The sequence below is a fragment of the Stegodyphus dumicola genome, chromosome 3 (assembly GCF_044657685.1).
Source record: "Stegodyphus dumicola isolate Sdum_Otavi_A_Nest chromosome 3, ASM4465768v1".
Taxonomy (NCBI): Eukaryota; Metazoa; Arthropoda; class Arachnida; order Araneae; family Eresidae; genus Stegodyphus; species Stegodyphus dumicola.
The window spans coordinates 136212284-136229162 of NC_140770.1; the positions used below are offsets into that span (position 1 = coordinate 136212284).

The window sequence follows — 16879 nt, forward strand, 5'->3', positions numbered from 1 at the left end:
ACGTACGCTATGTCACAGCGATCATATGAAGAGGTTGTAAGGGATCTCTGAAAAAAGATAGAAATTTAAGTCCTTAAAACATCCCCGCATACTCTAATTTGGACATAGCGAGGACGTCCTGAAGATACACTGGGATGTATCATTGACTCTGGAGGATGTGTTTAAGATGTTAAGTAAACGTGCTAGGATGTTCTGAGGATGAGACAGACAGAACTGTAAATTCTAATAGCATAGCACACTCTGTCGATAGGACGCAATGGGGATGTTCTCAGGATGTACTGGGATATGACATCATTCAGGAAGATATGTTTAGGAGATTAAGATGATATTCGGGATATCTTGTGAATGTGACAGACTGTATTTTAAATAATAATAGCATCCCGTACTCTGTGCATGGGACCCAGAGAGGATGTTCTGATGTTATACTTGGTTGTGACATTAAGAATTCGTAAGGATATGTTTAGGGAGTTAAGAGGATATTCCTGAATGCCATGATGCTCTGATAGGTAGGATTTTAACTTCTAATGAGAATTTGCCCTCTATCGATGAGACCTAACGATGATGTCCCGAGGATTTCCTAAGATGGGACAATAAGCACTCGGAGGATGTATTTAAGAGTTTAAGGGGATATTTCGGGATATTTGAGATCGTAGAGGCCATGAGCAGCATGCCGAGGATATCTTGAGGAGATATCCATGATTCTTGATACTAAGCAACTTGGAATATATCTTTTCAAATATTATTTCAATTTTTTAAAAAAGAAATCTAGTGGAAAAATTATGTATACAAAGTCATGTTTTCAGTTTTGCTGATTTATACATATATACTATTAGTAGATATGCATACCAGGTAATAATGTTCCTAAAATGATAAGTTTCGTTTCATTCTTTTAAACGTCAGGAAAACTCAGACTGATGTTGTACACATGCAGTCTTAAAAAAGTATGGAAAGATACTTCCACTCCCATACGTGGAGGGAAGTCTAAAGGAACACAAAACACCTAAAATAATTCTGTTTCAGAAAAGATCAAGAGGCCATTAAAAAACATTAAGAAGATCTTGGAATTTTAGAAGAAGAAATTTTTTTAAAAAATCTGAAAGGTTTCAGGTTTTAAATTACGTCCAAAGAGGCGGGTTTTTTTTAGGGGGGGTAACGTTTTTGTGTGTTATCTTTATTTGTTAAATATCATGTTCTTCGACTTGAACCATAAAATTCGGTTCAACGGCAGTATCGCAAAATAATTTTAAATTGAGCGTATCTTTAGAATTTCCGATACACAGTCTCAAGCGCTGGAGATAAAAATGTTTCCCCCTCCCCCGTAGAGTGTTCCCATTGCTCGCTTTTAAATAGTTGAGTTTGTTAATTAGAAATTCGTTAAAGTTTTACAAAATATGAAATAGATGGTAAAACAAATTCCAAATTCCAGATTTGGAATTCCAGATATCCATTTTCGGGTGGAAACGTACGTTGTTCAAAATAATTGGATGGCTCTATATACCGTTGTTTTATCACAGTGCCAGAAATATACATACATTTATGCAGATTCTTCAATATTTAATTTCTTTAAATATAACACAGGGCGGTAATATTTGGTGGCAAGAATTTGAAAAGTGAATCGGACATTTATAGTGAACCAACGCAAAATGCCAAAACGAAAATAATAATCCTTCAGGGCAAATTGCCCCTTTGAACTAAAAATAACAATAACAAGATTTTTGTTGAAAAATAATTTTTTCTAAATAAATGGTTCTTTAAGTGGATGAGTAAGCATTTATAGAGGTAAAAAAATCCTGCTATATTGACTTTTTATCCAACTGCTTGCCTACAGAATTGCAAAATTTTAAAAAATAACATGTAAAGCTCCAAAAATGAGATTTTAGGAACGTATATGCAGGAATTGTGAGTGTGCAACTTTAAATTAATAAAATACGATCGAATCAAGGCATAATGTATGTACAGAATTTATGAAGGAAGAAATACTAATAACCATCTAAAAAAGATTTTAGACAAAGGAAAAAAATGAAAGTACTGAAATTTTATTTAAAGTAATATGAAACAGGAAAATATTTGTAACAAAAAGCTCATACCGTTAAAATGTGGAAACATTAATATACATGAAACAAATAAATAATAAATTAAAAATGAATTCAAAATGTGAAAATTATAATAGCAATTCAGGTCATTGAAAATTAAAATATTTAAAAATTGAATTCTCGCAGAAGTAAAGCATTTTTAAAAGATAATAACTGGTAGTTATTTATTACATCAAATGTCATTAGATATCGATAATTTGGTTAATCTTTGGATTATGGTAACTTGGCGATTTTTTGGCGAACATTTGGCGACCAACCCTGCTACAGCAACCTGCTAGTTTTTTTCTTGGACGCCATTTTGTTTATACGAAGTTAAAGGCGTGCTTTTTTTTTTTTTTTTTTTCTCAACATTTTTTTCCAACGATCTGCTAGCCGAATTACGCTTATGCTAGAACTTTTATAAAACAAAAGTGCTTAATCATGACGAAGATTAGGTGCGAAATTGGGAGAAAGTACAGAATCGCCCACTGCTTGCCGCGTTTTTAAAAATTGCCCATACACGGTATCATCCATGTACACGTCGACCTATTTTCACTTAAAAAAACATCCCAGAATTGCACAAAAATGGCATTGCGCACACTCTTGATTTTATCCATGTACGCTGCTAAAGTCCTAGCTAGTAACCTTTATCGCCTTACCAAAATGTCGCCAAACTACCTGTTACCATATTCCAAAGATTATCCGATAATTTTTTGGACGTTTTGAAAAAAACTGGCCGTTTTCAGAAACCATGCGGAGAATACCTGTTCCGGAAAAAAAAAAAAAAAAAAAAATTAGCCTGCTATAATTGCACAATAATAAGAGTGCTGCCACCTATCGGAAACAAATCACAAATAAACTGTAGGTCTAAAATTTTTCCATTGTTATTTTAATGTAAAATCGTAGAAATAAATAATAAATAAATAAATAACTGCAATTATTGAATATAACTCTTTTCCTGAAAAATATAAAAGTAGGCGTGCGCATCATTTTATCTCATTAATCCTAATAAATAACTTTATGCTTGGAAGATATTTTGAGGCACCACAATGTCTAATTCAAGGGAACTGTTTTCATGTGATTTAGAAAGATATCAGCCAGGATGTCAAACTGCTTTTTACTGAATGGTTAGAAAATCCGTACAGTACAAAAACATGAAGATTACTTCTGCTTTCCTGTCTTGGTAAAAGTGAATGAAGAAAAAATATAGTCTTCACAGTTTTCTAAGCATGCTGGTCTTTATTTATTTATTTATTTTTACGACATTTTGCCGTGTAAAGAGAGACATAAAGAAAAATTAATTTTATTACGCGTAAGGGATAAAATTAATTGCTGAAATGGATATGTAACATATTTTTTGACGTTAGATAGGAAATCCGTACAGTAGAAAACCATGAAGATTACTTATGCTTTCCTCTCTTGGTGAAAGTGAATAGAGAAAAAGTATTATCTTCACTGTTTTCTAGGCATGCTGGTCTTTATTTTTTTACGGCATTCTGCCTTGTAATAAGAAGATATAAGGAAAAATAAATTTCATTACGCGTAAGGGATAAAATTAATTCCTGAAATGGATATATGACTTACTTTTTGACGTTAGAACTGTTTGTATCCTGGTCATTGATATTTTTCCCGTGACATACTTCTGCTGAACTTTACTCATTACCCTCGTGTTACGAAATGCCCAGCTGCAGTAAGATAGCTTCTCCGTAAAGCGGGGTTAGTGTTGCCACATTTGGCGCGAAATCTCCTTTATGGCTACAAAATTGGCGATATGCCATAGGTGAAGCGAGAACATTCTAGAACGAATCCTTATCGTTTTTTCCGAGAATGTTCTCGAAGGCAGGTCAGAAGCTATACATATATATATATACCCTGCCAGTACGCGGAGTAGAAGAGTATCGAATGTATGTAGTAGTGTTTTGAGTTCAAAGATTAGCTAGATAGCGACCGAACCGAGTCGGGAGCTATATTTTAGTGATTGCCCGTGAAGCTGCATTCACTGTTAAAGCCTGAAGGCTGTGTTGCTCATTGTTTGAACGTGTTTGTCATAGTTTTTCGACGATTGTAAACTATTTCTGTAACTGTCCTAAGTAATACTCGCTAATAAATCGTGTTTTGATTCTTCATCAAGTGCTGTCATTAAGTACTCCACATCCACGAACCCGTAGAACGCAACAATATATATCCAAGCTGCCTGATAAATTGCTCGTGCTAGGTGTTGCCAACTAACATTCGATAAAATACTATTATTTATCTTTCAGATTATAAAAGATATCTTAAATAACAAACATAATTATTTAAAATCAATATATGCATTTCTTGATAACGTTTATAGCATTAGTATAAAAAATAAAAGAAGTTTCAGAAACCAAATATGATGTATCTTTGCTACAAATATTGAACACTTTTCGAAATTTAAATGATAAATACGTAGTGGATTTGATAGTCATCTCTGAAAACTAGATTAAGTTTAAAATTAAATATGCTACATGTAAAGCTAAGAAATAATTACATTTTCTTCTTAAAGAATTCATATTTCTTTTATTTTATGCAATACAGAAGAGGAAAAAAACCAAATTAATTCATATCTTATTCATAAGTATGAATTCCTGTTTCCTACGAAGCTTAAGTCTAATTATAGAATTTAAAAAAATTTTCCCCCAACATAATTTCGAACCTTCATTCTTTTTTTAACCTTCGTTCTCCTTTCTTCTTTCCCAAAGGGGTATTAGTCTCGAAACGCGGTTTTGCGTTGTTTCTCTCCGTTCACTTTCATTCGAGTCTGTTGCCATTCGGAAAAACGTAAGATATTATTCTTTCATATTTACTCTGTCTGTTGTTTAACAAGCTAAAATATTTTGAAGCAATATATATGGTTCTTAAGAATATTAATTTTTTACATTTTATTCTGATTAACTTAAATATAAATGCATTTAATTTTATGATATATCCGATTAAAAACATTAAACATTTTTATAGAATTGCATTATATATTTTTCTCTTTTTAAATATGCAGAGGATATATAATGTTCCCATAATAGTGTGAATGCGTATTTGTCCAACATCCTAATGTTTCATGATTCATCTCCTCTATCACTAATCTCAACTGATAAACGTACTAAACTTTAAAAGATCCATTTTGGACGATCGTTAAAATTTGAAAATTTCTTCATCGATTTAAATGGTATAAAAAGTTTATACTTTTCGAAAAGCTATTCAGTTAATGTGCATGAGTATATGCCATGTAATTTGGCCCATAATAATTGGCTAGGTTACATTACACTTGTGTGCAAAAATTAAGGACGAAGTCGAAAAATTAGCATATCAGCTGAGCGAAGAGGCAGAGCGGACAGAAAGACCAGTCAGGAGATTAAGTAAGATGATGTACGGTAGCACATGCGCAGATATGCAGGTAGACGTAATGGGGGAGTGTCTGAGTAGTATAAAGCATGTTGTCGGTGTAAGAATCAGTATTTCTGGCAAAGAGATTGCACGCCGTACAGCAGTTAAAATCATACCGAGTTGCTGCCTCAGCGAGAAATGGCGAATAATCAATCTGTTAGACGACATCTGGATGCTTTTACCCGAGGTCGAATCATTGGGAAGTTGGAGGAAGGCCGCAGTGTGACAAGTGTGGCTGCAGAGTTCGGAATTGCTCACAGCATCGTTTCATGACTTTGGAGACAATTTCAAACTACAGGAACAGCTATCGGGGGGTTAGTAGTGGTCGTCCACGAAGAACCACACCCGCAGATAACCGGGATATTGCCTTACAGGCCAGAAGAAACAGGCGGTAGACAGCGGGAGAAATCGCTAGACACACGACACAGGCGACTGGATGACCGATATCGCGTTTTACCGTGGCCAGAAGACTGCACGGTGGTGGTCTGTTTACACGACGCCCTGTACGGTGTGTACCTCTAACGCCTGCCAATAGGAGAAGGCGTTCTCTGTGGTGCCGGAAACACCGGAATTGGAGAGACAATCAATGGGGACGAGTACTCTTTACAGATGAGAGCAGATTCAGTAGTAGTAGTATAGATGAGTAGCGATTCTCATCGCATACTCATCTGGAGAGAGCGGGGAAGCCGCAATCATCCCTCGAACATCATTGAAAGAGACAGGTATGGAGGTGGTGGTGTTCTCGTTTGGGGAGGCATCATGCTTGGTAGTCGTACAGACCTTCACATCTTCGACGCAGGTTCAGTCAACGGGACCCGTTATTGTAACGAGATTCTTCTTCCATATGTGCGTCTTTTTAGAGGCGCTATGGGTCCGCAGTTCCTTTTCATGGACGACAGTGCACCATGTCATCGCACAGTAGCTGCCGAATAGCTCTTAGAGAGTGAGGATATTGAACGTATGGATTGGCCGGCACGATCTCCGGATCTCAATCCCATCGAGCATGTATGGGATTTTCTAGGCAGACGCTTGGCAGCTCGTACCTTACCACCAGTAACGATTCCGGAGCTTCGATTGGCGCTGCAAGACGAATGGGCAGCAATGCCTCAACAACTCATTGACACTCTCATTCTCAGCATGGGCAGACGCTGTGAAACCTGCCTAGCAGTCAGGGAAGATCATATCCCCTATTAAAGACCAGATGTTTCTTGCTGGACACCCATCACAGGGATGTTTCGGTCTTCAGTCGCATTGCGCTCCATGCTACTTTTTCAATAAAGCTTCTTTTTATCCCTCTGATTTCTCTTTTAGTAAGTGTTGCTTACATTACTCATGTCCGTACGTATTGGGAATCTTACGGTATTAAATGTGTTGATTTGGAAAGCTTTTGTACAAAGTTATATTGAAAAAACCGTCTCGTCCTTAATTTTTGCACACCAGAGTAGGTTATTTGAAGATGAAAGGTACGAAGGCTATTTGTCTTCTAAAATTTAAAGGAATTATAGAAAAAAGAAAAGAAAATCTGAAAGGTTATTTAAAATTTGAAAGGTTTTCAGATTTTAAATAACGGCCAAAAGGGCAATTTTTAACATTTTGTGTGTCACCTTTATTTATGAAATATCATGTTCTTCGCACTTAAACCATAAAATTCACTTCAACAGCAATATCGCAAAATATTTTAAATTGAGCATTTCTTTAGAATTTCCGATACACAGTCTCAAGCGCTGGAGATAAAAATGTTTTTTCTGTACAACGTTGCCATTGCTCGCTTTGAAATCCTTGAGTTTGTTGATAAAAAATTCGTTAAAATTTTACAAAATATGAAATCGATAATAAAGCAAATTTCAAATTTGGGCTTTCAGATGCCCATTTTCGCGGCCGGATTAAGTCATTCAAAATTCGATGGCGCTATGTACCGTTGTTTTATCACAATGCGAGAAGCATACATACATTTATGTAGATCCTTCATTATTTAATTTATTTCAAATATAATGCACGGCGATAGTATTTGGTGGCAACTATTTGAAAAGTGAAGCGGACATTTAGAGTGATTCGATGCAAAATCACAAAACGGAAACAATAGTCCCTCAGGGACAAAGCCCCTTTGGATTAATAAAAATTATATATCTTGTTGTTATCTTGTTACAAAGAATAATTTTCTTTTTATTTCAACACACACACACACACACACACACACACAAAAAAAAAAAAAAAAAAAAAGTGCTGAATTTTAAGGCCTTGGTGTAAATTTGATTTCATTTAAAATGCAGGATGATTTATAATGAAATAATCATTCTATAGTGAAATTTTTTTGAGAAATCAAAATCATTTTATTTTTCGATATTGTCAAGAAACAGAATTGTTAATTTTTATTTATACGAATAAACATACTGGTGCTCAATAATTAAAGTCGTCGCTAACGTTTAGTTGCAAAAGTTGGCAAACTATAAGAATTTATCGCATTTTCCATATTTCCAAATGCGGGTAGAATCGCCCGCGATACTAGAATTTGACCATTGGTCGTACAGATGTACTCTCACCGTACTAAAGATGCACCTGGACCCAAATTTTGATAGAAATGGAGATAGAAATGGATCAATGGAGAATGGATCCGATGGTCTTCTACCCCTGTTCTTCTACCACCAAACCATTCGAGAGGACTTTCGGCTCACCAGTAATTTATATGCCTGCATACCGGACAGACAATTACAAACATCCATGTCTTACCCGTGGTTCGAGCCCAACGATATGCCAGCTTAGGCGCTAAACCCATCAGTAGCATTGGATTTAGGTAACGTAAATGTACTACGTTCATCTAGAAAGTGAAGAATCCATAGGTTGAATTTGGGCGATAACATAATACTTTTCTGACATTTCGTGCTCCAAAAATTCTAAAAATCGAACTAAAATACGGTGGATAGTAATTCTCAGTTCTCACCACTTGTATTTGATCGACTGGGTCTCCTGCTTCTCTGTAGTCACATTTTAAGTTGAAAAGACTGAAGCATTGCCACATTTCCCTGTTGTCCTGTTATGGTGTAAGTTGGCACTTGTAAGACCTGGCGCTCGAATTTCGCGAAAGCAGAGTTGACTTGAGATTTTTGCTGGTTCTATAAACGTAATATGTCTAGAAACTGAATTGCTCATTTTGTCGCATGCAAGTTTCAAATGTATCCAAAGATTTATGCGGTAGCCGCTTTAATAAGCAAATATGAAAATATTCTATTTTGGCTGTATATTCGTTCGTGAAGTGAAATATGGGAAAAATAAAGGAAAAAATAAAACTCCATTACTTTTCGTCAGGATAGGTATGTGGTTGGCCTTCAAAACAATAAAAAAGGGAAGAAATATCAAGAAACCTCATTATTCGGATTTTTCGAATATTAGGCTAAGTTTCAGTTTTAGTTAACCCATATTTTTGGAGTTCAGTGACACATAATTAATACTTATATTTTTATTGTCAAGACAGTTTTACTTCTATCTTGCAATGATTAAGAGTTAATTGTGAAACAAATTTCTCTTTTGCAGAGATGCACAGAACACAGACGGACTTCGATGACAATTTAACATTCAAAGTATTCATATTTCAGTTCATAAATTTCTACTCATCTATTTTTTACATCGCTTTTTTCAAAGGAAGGTAAGTAATAAATATTGTAATAACTCTGCTTTGCTATACAATACTTACTCAGTATTTTATAAGTAAATGTAATTTTTTATAAAAATTAGCTGTTTGTGTGGCCAACCGTCTAAAATACACTGGCTTCCAAACTTAAGCACGCTGTACAAATTAGCAGATTTCGTAAGTCAGTTTGAGTGGCTGAAAATGACTGCGGAGGCACATGGCAGTATGCAAATATTGTAAGTTAAAATCATTCGCGATCATTTCTCTGAACATATGCTAATTAGGCATTTATAAGATGGGAACTTATAGCTGCCTAATTAGTAGCTCTGAAGGGTTTGAGGAGGTTCATTTAATTGCTGATACAAAATGTTTGTAACTTTCACAAGATAAGTTTTGACTTTATCCGTACTTCTGTGGCATAAAGAACGCGAATGACGCAAATGTTGAAAACTAGCGTGATGCATTGAAGTAGGACAGACAATTAAAGAAGTCGCTGTCAATTTTTGCCTTGATGATTCCGTAATTTCTCGAATGTGGAAACATTTACAAATTCATCAAAAAGTTGTGGGCTGAAGGCTGTGCCGCTGATTGTGTCAGCGTGTTTATCGGAGTTTACCGACGACTGTAAGCGTATCTTTCGAACTGGCCTGTGTACTGGCGAATAAATTTTGTTTTAATTCTTCGTCAAATGTTATCATCGATTACTCCAAATCCAAGAACCCGCAGAATGCAGCAATATAGATATTATCATATTTCATAAAACTTATAATTGCTTATTTTATTTAGCATTCTATTCTGTCCAGTATCTTGATAAGTTAAACTAAAACAGAAAATCAAACGCGTCTTTAATAAAATATTCATGCAAATGGTAGTTATAAATGAAAAAATATACAGCATTTTACCTATTAGTAAATGTTTTTAACATTTTTTAAATTACAAAACAAGTGAATTGATATGTTTTGTCTAACTGAATAGTTACCAAGATTCGTTCTTAATAAACGTCACCAAATGTTTGAAATTTTCTCTAATATTTAATTTACTTACGAATGAGAAAAACGTATTTCGAAAGATAGGACTATAGAGATATAAACAAGTAATGCTTCAAATTAATAATGAAACCGAAGCAGATCTTTTAAACTTTGAAGCGCAGAATAAAGTTTGAGCAAATTACAATAAAAGTTTCTTAAACAAATCAACAAATGAAATGAATAAGCTGTTAAAGCATAATTGTGAATCTAGCACTTGCGCGATAAAGATGAATTGGATTAGACTTATTTGCAGTGGATGATTTTGATTATATATAAGCTTACAAAGGCTAATGGGCTTAAAAAAAGAGATACCTTTCGTGAACGATTTTTTTTTTCAAGGAAGTTGGCTGGTATTCATATTACACTTAGGGAGAACAACATAAATGCCTAATCAGCCAATAAGTTTCCCGGCGTTTGAGCCCGCGTTTTAAATTACTTTGAATGTTTAGTAGTTTTATAGGTTCGGATAGGTATCGCAGTAGGTGCAATCAGCTGTCTGTGTGACTTGTGACTGTGAATAAATATTGTAATAACTCTGCTTTGCTATACAATACTTACTCAGTATTTTATAAGTAAATGTAATTTTTTATAAAAATTAGCTGTTTGTGTGGCCAACCGTCTAAAATACACTGGCTTCCAAACTTAAGCACGCTGTACAAATTAGCAGATTTCGTAAGTCAGTTTGAGTGGCTGAAAATGACTGCGGAGGCACATGGCAGTATGCAAATATTGTAAGTTAAAATATTGTAACAAATATTGTAAGTTAAGCACTGTAAGTTAAAATATTGTAACAAATATTGTAAGTTAAGCACTGTCATGAATGCTGGAACAGAGTTCCAGCATTCATGGCAGTGCTTTTATAAATTATAAGAAAAACAATGTATTACAATTACTGAGTGGAGATTCTACTCTATATAATTCTTCTAATGTTTAATTATTAATTTAAATTTTTTTTTTCATCGTGACAACATTACTTACTTATATTTAATTTCAAAAACCTCTCTGAAAGAATAAAAAGCGTTTGTTTAAATTTTACCGATTTTTAATCTGTAATAGTATTGAAAAAAGTTATATTTTAATAATTTTTTTTTTCCCGCCCTCTCTCTTAGATTTGTTGGATATCCCGGTCACTACAGAAAAATGCTTGGACTACGAAATGAAGAGGTATGTCTGAAAACAATTTTAATACGTTAACGTTCTTTGAATTTTATAAAAACAGATTAATATATCTAGGAAAATATATTTATATTTTTTTCAGCTGCTTTGTAATGATATCATAAGAAGTACATTGAAGGATTAAGATATCTGTTCTGTTTGGCAATAAAAAGTATCAGATTAAAAATATAATATAAAAAAAAAGGTGTGCCTTTTCTTCTCAAGGTGATGTCCACTTTCATTCTGTGGAAGTTGAGCCGAAAAGGAAAATGATAATCTTTTAGCCCCCCCCCTTCCGTAAAGGTGCAAACTATAAGTTATCGCATACACACAATTATCCATGAATGTTTGATTCCCTTACTTTGGTTGCGTATTTGTCGATAACTTGTTAAACTTGGCATATTAATGGACAGCACTTCTTTCCTTGGTAGAATAATCGAACAACGGTAAATTACAATTCATATGAATTTGGCAATGTTTAAAATAAATTATAATTTAAAATAAAAATGAAAGAAAAACGTCTTTAGTTTTGTTATTTTAAGCACGAAATTACCTAGCAAGGATGAAATAAAACTCATGGATTTGAGATTGATTAAAAGTAAACCGTAATTTAAACGTAAGTTGAAAACAAAAATCTTTCACGCAGACTCCCTTGAAACTGAAGTTTTGCATACCCTGGCTAATCGGTTCCCCCATTATCCCATGCTATTTGAAATCGGACTAACTGAAAAACTAAATGATTACAAAAAAATAACAGGTTCCAAAAAAATCTTATTAATTTTCCTGTTTTTCAACCAAAAAAAAAAAAATAAATAAAATAAAATAAATAAATAAATAAATTCAAATGTCTTTGTAATGAATAATTTTTTAAATGCATATTTATCGTAATTTATGTTTTATTGTTTAAAAATGTCAATATTGATATCTGCAGATGTTTCTTTGGACACTTCAGACATTTCCCTGCAGCAGCGAAATGTATCGTTTACAATGCGGTGAAATGTAAACCTACGTTTAGTTTTGGAATCCATTGTTATTACGTAACTTTGACAAAGTTTCAATCATTTCAGTAATTTTTTATAGTTGTTGAGGTTTTATGTTAGTATATCAGCTCAACAGCTACAAAAAATTACTCAGCTGTTGATAGTTATAACAACAGCTGTGGAACTATCAACGGCTATAAAAAATTACTCAGCTGTTGTCCAGAGACAGTTGTCAGAGTTCAAGGAAAAAGAAGCTTGAACATAGGTAAATATGTAAACGAAGAGGAACCCCAGAAAAACTAAAGTATGCATCGTAATATTCTCTTGTATGCTGCTGTTTTTTTTTTTTTTTTTTTTTTTTTTTTTTAATGTTTGTTTGGCACTGTCGTTCTTCGTGAGTATGAGAATTCTGGATCCTGCGTGCAAGAACTCTCACTTTACGTCTCTGTAAGGCTAATTTATTAGTTCACCTGAGACTTATGCTGGATTCAACGTACTTTTTCTTTTTATTCACCTACACAGAGCCTGACACAATGGCACTGGTGAACACATTGTATGCTTCGTTAAATTCTTGACTGTTACTGTTGTTGCATATACTGCCTAGATGCTGAACGTATGGTGCTAAGACATCTCTGAATTTTCACATGTTAATATATTTGTTTTGTATCGATTCTTTGAGTTATTTTGATGGTTAAAATGTACAAGGAATTCTATAAAACGATCACCCCCAAAGAATGTTGGTCGCATTGAAATCTCCCGCTGTGATATTGTATTTGGTATTACGTATAAAGGTTCGCTCCAGCTCCGCTTGGAATGGTTTTTTAAGATGTTCGTTGATTGTGGCAAATATACACTGGTAAAGGCAAGATTTCCATTTATACCGTCCAGTTGTACTAATACGATAAATTCCCCTTAGAAGAGTAAGCGGGCCATTGTGAATAATAACCTCTAGATTGCTCATGTACTGAAAACTTTTCATTGCACTAAACCCAGAAAGTGTTAGAGCCTGAAGATCTTATATTGCTATAAAGTCTTTTATGGCTAATTTCTAACTGGTACGACATGACTACTTCCCATTCGGTAAGCTCTGTTCAATGTGTCTTATATCATTATGAAGTGTCATCTCATGCTTGGTTGCCCTGATTATCTTCCACAAAATACGTATAGAATATCATTGTTAAAAGGTTCACCAATCACCACTCCCTATTAAACTGATGAATTGTGGATACGTAAGCCTGCATGGATTGACATTCCACAAACAGAGCCATCTAAAATCTATCTCGACGACTAGCACGCCCTGTACAATCTGCTATAAATGTACAAAAATGTGCTATAAACAAAGTACGTGATATTGTGAAGTTTTAATCATTCATAATATGCATTGTATGTGCTAGTTCTTGGATAATTTGATGGGTTGGCCCCTGTTATGGCCTGATGGCTGAACTTTCACCCCTTTCAACAACAAGAACAACAGCATTGTATATGCTCATTTTCCAGCAAATATTTCAATTGCAACTCTTATCTTTGGTGTTATCATTTCTCTGAATTAACAATGTATATAACATACAATTTAATAGAAGTCACTTCCTATTACTATATGAATAAGGAACAGGATGTTTTCCAGTGCAAGAATTTTTTTTCCACTTTTTCATTTATTGTAGTGATTTATTGATTAATTCTTTTAGCTGCATGTTTTTATTCTCTTTTCTTTTGCAGTGTGGAAACAGCGGCTGCCTAATGGAATTAGCTCAACAGTTGGCAATCATCATGATTGGAAAGCAAATCATCAATAACGCACAAGAGATTATTCTTCCGTGAGTCCTAGAAAAGTTATGCATGATGAAAATTAATTATTAAACTTGAAACGAAGTATGAATAATTTCGATTATATTTCACGCTGGTATGATAGTTCACTGAAAAACTAAAATGTTTAATAAACTTAATCGGGGAATTAATTATGGAAATTAATTTCTCATATCTTTACTGTGCAATTTTAATTTTTTAAGCATTTTATGAATTAGCCAGAAACATGCTGTTATATACAGATGTGAGTGTATGTGTCATATGTGTGATTCGAACTCATATGCAAACATGGTATTCACATTATGTGATAACATCCAACACTGATACTAATAACTTGAAAAGAGTGACAAAACAGCTTGCAGTCTGAAAACTTTATGTTGCAGTGTAGCATCTGGAAAAAATTTCCAATTTTTTTTTAATTAAAAGTGGTAGAGAATAATGTTTAGTTTCTCTGCTTAGATAAAAGTAATATGTACTGTTGCGAATATATAAAACATATGGAATTAAATTAAAACTCAACTCGAAAAGAATTTCAATTATAAACACTTTGGCTTTGTTCCTGCATTTCTGGTTTGAATATAAAAAGGTATAAAGAGCAGAATATCAAAATCTTTATAAACTATATTACCATTCAAACAAAATTCAAGTAAGAAAGCTTATAGATGTAATCTGACTGCAGCTTGTAATCTGTATGCTATTGCAAAATATTTTCATAACATTTGATTTAATTTTTGATCCAGATAATAATGGATATAAGTAAAATTGGAAGCTTTAAGTCGATCTAAGGGTAAAAGATATTTTGTATATTGACCTTTATGGTATAAAATAGCGTGTATTGCAAAGTGTTGCTAAGAATTCCAGGGAAAATAATTTTCCAGGTGATTAACTTTGTTATGTAATATTAGATTAACGATAATAATTCCAATGCAGCATATTCTAATTTTGAAATTAATTATATTAATTCCAAAACATTTTTGAAAGCATTTTATTATATTTTGATTTCTGCTTAGTTTGGTAGAAAGTATTACGACCATTCCCTTTTTATTATATTTTTATTTCATTCTTTCATTTAAATTACTTATTTTCGGCTTATTTCGCAGACTGTTTTCGTTGCTTGAATAAGAGTGACCCGTTCTTGTTATCCTCCAAGAGTTTTACGATAAAGCTGAACTCCAGATTAAGTTGATATTTTCCCAACTTTCAATGTAACTATTCACTTTTATTTAAGTTTTAATTTTGTTATATAATATTTTTTAATTCTTTTAGTTTTTAATACCTTCCAGCAATTTTTCTGTCGAGTTTTACTATAATGCATGTGTACTCAAGGTTACTTAGACTACCAGGTTTGCTCTTCTCGACCAAGGTCAGCCAGCGTGGTGATGTTGACATCCTGCTCGAAAGCAACATGTCTTCCATTTCTGTGAGTAAAATAACGACACTAAGCAGCTAGATACGTCACTGTCTCGAGCGCCGAAAAGAGAAAGGTTTGACCTTGAAAGAGCACAATCTTGTCTGTCTTACTCATTTGTTTGACCTTCAAAGCAAGGTACATTTCTGCCACTTCTGTGAATAAATGACGTCACTGAACAGATAAATAATACACACTAGTGTCACATACCACTAGAGAAACGTTTTGTCTTGAAAGGGCGTCTGTCTACCAACCTTTCCTGTTACTACCTACCTGCAGTCATAAAAGATTCTTACCTACTCTTGCGGTGTCATAAAAGATTCTTGAGAAAAATTTGTTTCTTTTATATTGAATCTACTGGTTTTAAAGTTGCTGAAATCTGATAATTCTTGATATCTGCATTTTTCTGTTACAGAAAGCTCAAGGCATGGTTTCACAGAAAGCGAACAAAGTTGAATACGGCAGTGAAACTAGCAAGATGGGAGGAAGACTATCAGCTAATTGAAAATGAAGGACTTTTTCAAGAATACTTAGAAATGGGTAGGGCTTTCAAAAGTCATATATTATAATTTCTTTTGCATGAAAAGCATTGAGGCAGAGGAAATCTAGATCAGTCTCCTTGGAATCTAAAATAAATTCTTTGCCAATTTATGTAAATATTTCTATTTATTCTTATTTATTTATATTTTGCTATGAGTAGTGGAAATTCAGAGGCGGTGCAAGCGGAGGCGCAGCAGATAAGTAGGAATGTTTCGGGATTCTTGATTTAGTGGGAAAAGATGACGTCACACTTTGATAAGAGATTATCTTTCATTGATTTTCCGGAGGTTCTTTGTTAATCCATGTTTATACTTTATATTTTCCTTTGTATCCCAGCTATTTTACTAAGTAAATGATGGTCATTTTCTTGGTACCTTTAACTACGATTATTTTCGAATTTAATGATTAATTCAGAAGGCCTTAACTTTAGATGTAAATTTTTTTAAGACTTCCCTATATACTCAGAATTTTACCTTATTTCCTAAATCTTCTGTTCATAATACTAGATTTACTTTCCGTAATCTTAATTACATTACTCATTTTTAGTATTAAATTTATTCTACCTAGAAGTCCTTTTAATCAATACTTTTAACTTATCTGTTATATTTTAGAAGTGTAATTACAAAAACACGCGTTTTTTATGTGTTATTTTATTCAATGTTAGATGCAATTTTTTTTTTTTTTGCTCTTTTTAAAGTTAGCTATCTTCAACATACTCTGTATTTTAACTTATTTCATGCATTTTGATCATATAGATGACCTTTACTTTATTTTAGATGTTACATTTTTAGCTTGTTTTATACATTTTAACATTCATAATATTCAATGTACTCTAATTTTTAACCAATTTATATTTTCACACTACA

General features: G+C 33.5%; 1 protein-coding gene across 3 annotated transcripts in view; it reads left to right on the forward strand.

The window, feature by feature from the left end:
- LOC118183632 (anoctamin-7-like) overlaps positions 1-16879 on the forward strand; it is a 383713-nt gene that overhangs the window by 319631 nt on the left and 47203 nt on the right. For all 3 annotated transcript variants that reach the window (XM_035353229.2, XM_035353228.2, XM_085813343.1), the window contains 4 exons: positions 9003-9114; positions 11237-11291; positions 13979-14076; positions 15889-16013. In XM_035353229.2, the coding sequence (XP_035209120.1) occupies positions 9003-9114; positions 11237-11291; positions 13979-14076; positions 15889-16013 (390 nt within the window). The remainder of the gene's footprint in view (positions 1-9002; positions 9115-11236; positions 11292-13978; positions 14077-15888; positions 16014-16879) is intronic.